Source organism: Protopterus annectens, chromosome 1.part0 (genome assembly GCF_019279795.1).
Source record: "Protopterus annectens isolate FY-2018-M chromosome 1.part0, PAN1.0, whole genome shotgun sequence".
Classification (NCBI taxonomy): Eukaryota; Metazoa; Chordata; order Ceratodontiformes; family Protopteridae; genus Protopterus; species Protopterus annectens.
Genome location: NC_056725.1, coordinates 155,602,458 through 155,611,792, shown reverse-complemented (window position 1 = coordinate 155,611,792; position 9,335 = coordinate 155,602,458). Strand labels below are relative to the sequence as shown.

General features: G+C 45.1%; 1 protein-coding gene across 2 annotated transcripts in view; it reads right to left on the bottom strand.

Annotated features, from left to right (window-relative positions):
* LOC122787514 (transmembrane protein 87A-like) overlaps positions 1 to 9,335 on the bottom strand; it is a 1,268,634-nt gene that overhangs the window by 959,620 nt on the left and 299,679 nt on the right. For both annotated transcript variants that reach the window (XM_044054310.1, XM_044054387.1), the window contains exon 5: positions 1,309 to 1,356. In XM_044054310.1, the coding sequence (XP_043910245.1) occupies positions 1,309 to 1,356 (48 nt within the window). The remainder of the gene's footprint in view (positions 1 to 1,308; positions 1,357 to 9,335) is intronic.

Below are 9,335 nucleotides of genomic sequence, written 5' to 3'. Positions count from 1 at the left end.
GAAGACAGTGCACACCCGTCTACCTTGACCTGGCTAAGGCCTTCAATATTATTTCCCACTCAGGTATAATAGACAAACTCTCTCAGCTAGGCATCAATCTATATGTTACCAAATGGGTAGCAAACTGGCATACTGATAGAACCCACCTAGTCAAAATAGAGAAGCCACCTTAAGTAGTATACCCGTAACAAGCGGTATACCCCAGGGATCAGTCTTGGGGCCTCTGCTGTTTGGGATATACTTCTCAGAGGTGCAGGCCAAATCTTATGGGCTATGGCTGACCAAGTTTGCAGATGACTGCAAGCTGGGTGCTGTCATCAATTCCCCTAAGTGATGTGGACATCCTCCAAGAGGGTCTCATTCAAATAAATGACTGGTGCCAGAAACATGACCTCAAACTGAATGCCAAAAAATGCATTGTCATCCGTTTGGAGGAGAATGATGTCCCCACAAATTATCACATTGATAATAAGGTACTAAACATGCAATCAGTCATGAGGGACCAGGTTGATTGCAAACTGACGTTTGACCACAATATTGCCTCCACTGTACGGATACCTTTCTACATGGCCCACCTCATTAGTAAAGGTATCTCATCCATGGATAAGGTGGCCATAACATCCCTGCATTCTTCCCTTATAAGACCGATTATGGAATACAATGCCCTTTTTGGCATGTACCTCGCAAAGCACATGCAGCAGCTGGAGAGACCACAGAGATTCCTCACCCAGAGAATCCAGGGCCTCAAACATCTACCCTACACAGATAAGCTAAAAGCCCTGTCCCTGTACTCAGTCTCCTAGTCTCCTACAGACTCCTCAGAGATGACCTCTGTGTGTCATACAAAGCAATCTCAGATCCCGCCCTGATGGGACTGCTGCATATCTACAAGTCAAGCTCCACTCGAGAAACCCACACATGAGACCTCAACCTGGTCTATGACATCAATAGGACTTGTTGGCGAGACAGACTTGTGTCCCAGACTCTCCCCCTTTTGTGGAATAGACTCCATCTCCATGTAAAGCAGAGTACCTCATTAAACCTTTTTAAGCACAACCTAGATAACTGGATGGGAACAGAAAATACAACCCTGGGATGTCCCTGCTGGACAGTGGCATAGGATGCTGACTTGTTGGAACATAGGCCAAATTCTTGGCTAGGCTTGTAAGGGCCTCAGGGCCAATAGCCTAGTAACTTCCTATGATCCTAAATAACTGCTAGGACCATTGCAATGCAATGAGAACTCTCAACATAAGCAGCCTGAACAGTGTTTTGGTTAGAAAAATAACATGAATCCCTTGGACTTACCTTTAGTTCTTTTAACATCTTTGGCTTGTCAAAGTCTTTCATCGTAAGCTGCAGAGAGAAAAAAAGATAAAAAACATGCTCAAAAAAGTGTGACTGTCACCTTCCTTCCCATATAAGAAGAACCAATGAATGACAACTTGAAAAAGCAACAAACTTGACATTAATTCATATCAAGAATAAGATCTGCAGTAAACTGTTTCTTCAGACTGCATATAATAGTCATTAGTTAGCAAAAGTGGTAATTTTTTTTCTTTCTTTTTTTCCCCTCACCCCCCCCCCCCAAAAGGATCCTACCAAACATTTCCACTACTAGCCATTAATCATCTCATTCATCCTCTGTGGGGACAGGGAAAGGACATTCCCAGACTAAGCAACAAGCTGATGGCCCATTCATTCCTGCCTGGGAAGACGATCATCCAGTCTGTTCTCCAGTGGCCAAAATCGCATGGCAGAGAATGGGAGAGCTTGCTAGTGTTGTGGGCAGCTAATCCTCTATCCATCTGGAGCACCCCTCCCTCCCAAAAGGTACCTCTCTGAGTTATACAATTAAGGGGGCCTCAGCCCACAGATGCATGACAGCACACGCACCCTAGACCTGTACTTTACAGGTAAAAAACCTAGTACCCACACTAGGTGTCAACCAAATGACAGGTGCAAGCCATCTCCCAGCCCCAAGAAGGTCAAGCTAGTATCAGCCGCTCATTCTCATCTCCTTCCACAACTGGTCAGTTTTTACAGTCTCAGTTTAATGCAAAAAAAAAAAAAAAAAAAGGAATCATCTCAGAATAATTTTCTTCTCTGCACTATATGGATCTGAATATAAAACCCAAACAGCATACGTATGGCCAAATCAGGAAAATGGCAGAGAGAAAATTCAGCCAAAGAAGAAGTGTCAGAGCAAAGGGGTTTTTCACCCTGTACTTGATTAAGATAAAAGCAGCAGAGGTGCCACAATGCCTAATCCCCCTTGTGTGCCCAGTGGATAGCAACCTTCTTGAACAAAATTTCTTTTAAAAGCTGATTGCTGGAAATTCTTTGACATTTCTTTTTTCTTCAAAAAACTAATCCCATTAACAAAACACTTTTTGCTAGGTCTGACCAATCCATGATGACTTTGGATACTGACATGAAAGCCGACTCTCATCGAGTGCAAAGTCACAGTATTCATGTACTGTATAGCAGAGTTTGGGAACAAAACTGAGCCTGCCAGCCAGCTGCCAAAGGAGGATGAGAAGGATTATCTTTCAAGTTGGCCTCCTTTCTCATTGGTTGTCAGACAACTGAATGCACCTCTCGGGAAAAGAGCAGTGCAGAAATAATACAGTATAGTTGATGTTTTGGCACTATAAAAAGAAGTTATGTACTCACCATAACATTCCATGTGAGTTGTCCATCTCGCCTTCATTCGTACTTCTGGGTTCGTAACCGATCCTCAGTTCCGACTCGGCCAATTACTAAAGCTTGAGGCCTTCAAATGGTTCGTGGCTTACTCCCTACCCCATGATGCCTTAGGGTATTCCCCAGATTTTGTTTGCTGATATTCTAATCATACTTATAGAATAAGGAAATCCTTCATACCTATATAAGCTAAGAAGAGAGTCAGATACCACCTTGACTAATTAGTGACCTCTCGATCCTCCAGAATCCATAAGGATGGGGGTAGGAGGGTGGGACGCAAGAATGAAGGCGAGATGGACAACTCACATGGAATATTATAGTGAGTACATAACTTCTTTATGTGAAGTTGTCCTAGCTCACCTTTATTCTTACTTGTGGGACAGTGTCCCTAGAACCATCTTTCTTTGGTGGCTCACAGGAGAATATTCTTCAGAACAGTGGACCCAAAGGAGGCCCTGTCCCCGGAGGCCAAATCAACATTGTAATGAGTGATAAAAGTATGCGGCTTAGCCCATGTTGCTGCTGCGCAAATAGTATCAATTGGTAGTTTTGCACGGAAAGCAAATGAAGTTGAGATAGCTCTTGTGGAATGGGCTTTAACTTTGTCTGGAAGTTGTTCATCTACTGAGTGGTAGGTATAAGAGATGTACTCTGACAACCATCTGGATAGGGTAGTTTTTGCTACTGGGTGTCCTCTTTTGGAATCTGAAAAGGATACAAACAACTGATCAGTTTTCCTAAAAATCTTTTGTTCTGTATACAGAGAAACATAGTTGTCTATGTACATCAGGTTGGTGCAACATATATTCTGCCTTATTGCCATAATTAGGGAAGAAAACTGGTAGATCTACAGACTGATTTAGATTTGATTCTGAACATACTTTTGGCAGAAAGGATGGATTTGTCCGAAGTGAAACTCATTGTGAAAAATCATATATGGTGGTTTAATAGATAATGCTTGTAGCTCCGAAACCCTCCTGGCTGAGGTGATAGTCACCAAGAAAATTGTTTTCCAGGTTAAGAACTTCAATTGACAGGATGATGTGGGTTCAAAGGGTGGAAGAACTATTCAGGATAGCACAAAGTTTAGGTTCCATGAAGGTATAGGAGGTTTGATGGGTGGCCTTAGCAGGCTGGTGCCCCTCAAAAAGGCTTTATGCAATCCGTTTGACATAACATTGGATCCTTCTTGCCCCAAGTGAAAATTAGAAATTGTTGCTAACTGTACTCGAATAGTAGCTGCTCCATCATTGAAGAGTTTTGCCAAAAATTCCAATATAGAAGGTATAGATGTGGAGAATGGGTTAATATGACTCTCCTTTGCCCATAAGGAAAACCTCTTCCATTTGCTGAGATGTAATGTTCACATAGATGCTTTGTGAAAAGCAATCAGGATATGCTGTACCTTAGTAGACAGGTTAGATAGCCAGGCTATGTTTGGAAGCGGAACAGCTAAGCTGTCAATTTGAGGGTCTGCAGAGACAGATGGAGCATTCCTGAAGGATCAGTCAGGAGATCTGGAACTAAGTCCAGAATCCAAGGCTCCTCTTGAAGATGAGGCCGTAAGAAGGGGAACCAGATTTGACGAGGCCAGTAAGGAGCTATGAGAATTAAGGTCCTTCCCAATGTGCTGGCTTTCTGGAGAACTTTGGGTATTAGGGGAAATAGAGGAAATGCATAAAGAAGGCCCAGGGGCCAATCATGTACAAGTGCATCCCTTGGGGATTCCCCCAGAGGGAGGGGATTAGGGCAAGGTAGCTGCTGCATTTGGCATTTATGGACGTTGTGAAAAGATCGCAGGAAGGCTGGCCCCAAGCTCAGAAAATCATCTCTGCTACTTCTTGTTTCAGGGACCACTCATGAGGAATTAGAATCGCTGTACTGAGTTTGTCTGCTATCACGTTGGATTCCCCCGGGTGCGTTGCTATCAGAAAGCATTGGGAGGAGGTCGCCCACTGCCATACTCTCAGGAGGTAAGATCTGGTTCTTCCTTGTTTGTTTTTTTATGTACCTTACCACTGACATATCGTCTGTCTGGATTGCAAATGTCCTCAGTGGAAGAGAGTCTAGAAATGCTTGCAAAGCTAGAAGCACCGCTCTCATCTTTAGGACACTGATGTAAAAGTGGGCCTTGTGATCCTGTCACATGCCCTGGATTGTTTTTTCCTGATAATGTCCCCCCCAGCCTATCAGGGAAGCATTCGTGGTCACTGGCGATTGGTTGTGGAAGAACAAACAGTTAACCCAAAGTCACCTGATCTGAATGGAGCCACCAACGAATATCTTCTATGCAAAAGTTTGTCAAAATGATACAATGTGACATCGGGAGGTCTTGTATGGACCACTGACTGAACAGTAGCCACTGCAAAATTCTCATGTACATTCTTGCCAGGGGAATGACGGTTACTGCTGCTCCCATGGTGCCCAACACTCTTAGAACCATTTTTGCTTCGACTTTTGTTTTGAGGAGGAGTTGCTGAACCTGTATTTGCAGGGTCTGTACTCTCTCCGGTGGAAGCTTTACAATCATTAACGTTGTGTCTAAGTCTGTGCCTATAAAAACAATAAGGCAGATTTTTCATAATTTATTGTGATCCCTAGACGGGAGCAAAGTATCAGGGTGGTGTATCTTACCTCGGTTAGTAGATGCTTGGTGGTGGCGGTTAGGAGCCAGTTGTCTAGATATGGAAACACCCGGAATCCCAAACATCTCAAGTGAGTCGTAACTACTGCCATACATTTGGTGAACACTCTGGGGGCTGTAGTGAGGCCAAAGGGTAGAGCTCAAAATTGGTAATGCCTGGCTCCCAGCCGAAAGCAAACACTACTCCTGGATGGCCTGTCCATTTTTATATGGTAGTACACATCCTGGAGGTCTATATAGCACATCCAATTGTCTTTTTCCATAAAGGGAAGAATCAACTGCAGTGTCACTATCCAAAACTTTGTCTTTTCTATAAATTTGTTACGTCTGCTGAGATCCAGTATGGGTCTCCAGTCCCCTGTTTTTTTTGGAACTAAAAAGAACCTTGAGTAAGTTCCGGATCCTATTTGGTCTGCTGGTACCAGTTGAATGACTCTTTTTCTAGCAACCTTTGAATTTCCATGGTTGCTTGTTCCCTGTGACTGGGTGGAACATCTGGGGTGTTTTTTTATGCGTAGGACGGGAATGGAAAAGGGTATAGAGTAACCTCTGGATATGATGCTTTGTACCCATTTGTCTTTTGTTATTTTTAGCCAAGCACTTTGGTACAAAGATAGACGTCCCCCGACTGCCTCCAGAGAAGGACAGATGGGCCTTCCTTTCAGGAGCTCTGGAAGGGCATGCCAAAGAAAGATTCTCTGTCGCCCTGGTTCTGCAGCCCCCCCCACCCCCACTGCTGGGTGGCTGGCATCTTCCATTATTGCTTCCCCCTTTGCCCCTGGGGGAAAAACTCACCACGTGTGTCCTGAAAAGCTCAATGGGGATTTTCGGAACCATATCTTTCCTCTCTTTTGACCTTTGGGATAAGGTCTGGAAGGAGTGGAAAAATGGACTCCAACGGTAGAAAGAGTCTTTTCTTCCTGCTCACACCTGGTTAGTGCCTCTTTCACTTTAGGGTTGAACAAAGACAAGCTGTTGAAAGGGGCATTAACAAAAGATGACTTGAAGGGCTCTGCAAAATTACACAGGAACATTCAACAATGTCTCCTAATGGCAATTCCTGAACCGGCTGACCTACTTGCTCCATCAGCTGCATAAGAGACCAGCCTTATGGATGAGTTAACCATTGAATTTAGGGTGGAGAGCTGGGAGGACACTTTGTCTGATACCCCGCAGCAACCAAACCCTGGAGAGCATCTCCAAGCTCCTTGAGGAGATCTCTCTGCAACCTGGTGAAATGAGCGAGATAGTTCAGGGACCAAAGACTGAAGGTCGCTGAGGAAAACATGTGCTTTCCATATCTATCCATTGTACGATCCTCTTTGTATGGCGGATGGACAGACGTGGAAGTTTCAGACAACTCCTTTTTGGTGGCCGCTGCCGCCACCACCATAGCATCTACCGGGACCATCCTTAATGAGAAAGGACTTGTCATCTGAGGAAGTAATTAACTTATTTGGCCTCTGGGGAACAGACTCCACTGTATCTGGAGACTCCCACACCTTTCGACAAACTAAATCCATAAGCTCGTCGAAAGGCGGAGACATCCAAGTGGCTGTAGAGCAAGACCCAAAGGCTTTCAGGTATACAAACTCATCAGTAGGGTTAGTGGGCTTCCAGCTGCCTCTCTGTTTAAGGATCTCCAGGATGTCTGCAAAGGAGACATCCTCAGAGGGCGACTGTGGGGACCCTTCTGACTCCTCGAGGTCTGTATCTGATGTGACTGACTCCTCTAGGGAGTCCAAATGCTTTGTCTTACACAATTTCTTTTGAGGGACCTCCTCAGAAGGGCATTCTGGGGAGGATTCGGAAGAGATGGGCTCACCATTGCACCAAGACTGACACCGGTGCTTTCTGTAGATGAATGACAGGACCTGAGGATGGAGCTGCTCATGGGGACAGCACTCTCATCGCCTCGAAAGCCCCCCCCCCGTCCATGACCAGAGGAAACCTCCAATTCTGAAGAACCAGCAGGCTCCCCCAGAGCCACAGCAGTTGGCTCCGAAGCTGATGTAGGAGCCGACCTCACCTGTGCCGAGGCTCCGAGAGGTAAAGTTGGATCAGACGACTGCCTAATCTGGATACCCCCCCCCCTGGACCTGACCAGAAAGCCTCGTCTCCCAGACCCTTCAGGCTCAGATGGCACCGAGCATATGTAGGAGCTATAGATCCAGGGGCTGGTCACAGTTCCGACAGTTTCACCACTACTAGGTCTAAGTCTTCTGGCTCCAGTAAAGGGGTAGATTTACTCGGTTCCGAAGCCCTCTGGGTTGGTTCCGACAATAATTTAGCCAGCGCCAGTGTGCTCAGTAGCCTCTGCACCACGAGATCCACATCCTCCTCAGATAAAGTTCTGGAGGACTGAAAGAAGGGGGCAGGTGAGTAAAATTTTTGTAACAAAGGTGACCTAAGAGTCATAGACATCGGTTCCAAAACTGGGGACCGGCTCTGACTATGTACTACCAACGGCTCCGTAACCGATGGGGCCGAGGTAGACATTCTGTCGGATCCGAAAGCCTTCAGGTCTGACAATGTTTTTGGCACTTTTTGAGAAGGTCCAGAGAGGTTCTAAGAAGAGGATGAGGACCTTTTGGTTGACTTACCAGAGTTTGAAGCAGGAGAATAACTTTTTGGTGGTATGGACTGACCTGCTTCAAGAGCCTCAGAGAAGAATGTTTTCAGAAGTCCTTTTACAATCAACTTATTTTTTTGTTTCCATAAGAACTCTTGAGCTGAAGGAGTGACAGATGGCACACGACTCCTGCAAATGCACTGAGGTGACCAAACTTAACATTATCCCTTACCTCCCCCCTTATTCCTACCCATCTTTTCATAGCGTAGGGCATTATTAGGACAACTCATTAGGCAACCAAGGATTCTGCACCTTTAGAGAGCTGAAAGATCTCCCTATCCCATGTCTGAAGCGTCTGTGAACAGCTCCTGAGAGGGAAGACGGGTTGAAAAGGGAGCCCTGGATTGAGACTCGCCACTGAAATTCCAGCTTCAGGCATGGAAGCAGAGGAACTAAGAAGTCGAGGGGATCAAAATGCTGAAGCCAAACTGACTTTAGAAACCGCTGAAGTTTTCTCATGTGCAGCTTGGCAAAAGACAGCATATGAATGGTGGAAGCCATAAAACCTACAGCTCTTAGAAACTCCCTGGCTGTGACTGAAGCCAGAGGAAGAAGGGATTGAAAGAAAGAAATGAGAGTTAGGACCTTGAGAGGATACAGGGATGCCATCAGTGGAATAGTCTGGATCCTGCACCACAGTAATATATGATCCTGTGAAGCAGTCAGAAAGGACTTTTTGAAATTTATAATGAACCCCAGACTTTGCAAGAGAGAAATGACAAAGGGAAGATTCTGTAATAGAATCTCTGGAGAGGATGCCAGAAACAGGAGATCATCTAAGAAGGGAAAGACCCGAATCCCCCTTAGCCTGCAAAAAGCAATCACAGGAGTAAGGCATTTGGTGAATACCCTTGATGTAGTAGAAAGGCCAAAGGGTAAAGTAGAGAAATGAAAATGCCAGGAAGCAACAGAGAAAAACAAGGACTTTGTAAAAAGAGGATGAATAAGGATATGAAGATGAGCATTCTTGAGGTCCACAGACAGTAGAAAAGGCTTAGAAAGTAGCACAGAGAACAAGGTCTGAAGGGACAACATACAAAAGGAAGGTACCTTTAGAAAGGTGTTTAGGTGAGAGAGGTCCAGAATGGGTCTCCAAGTGCCCTCTTTCCTGGGCACCAAGAACATTCTAGAGTAAAATCTCTTACCTCTTCGAGAAATTGGAACTTCCTTAATTGTTCCTAGAGTCAAAAGATCCCAAAGCACACCTGGAAAGAATGCCAACCTTTCCTGAAGGAGCTGAGGAATGCCCATGAAAGAGGAAAGAGATTTCCAGACCATGTAGTACCCAAGGGCAAATAACAGATAGAACCCATGAACTTTGAGTAATCTATAACCAAACTAGAAGGGATTGGG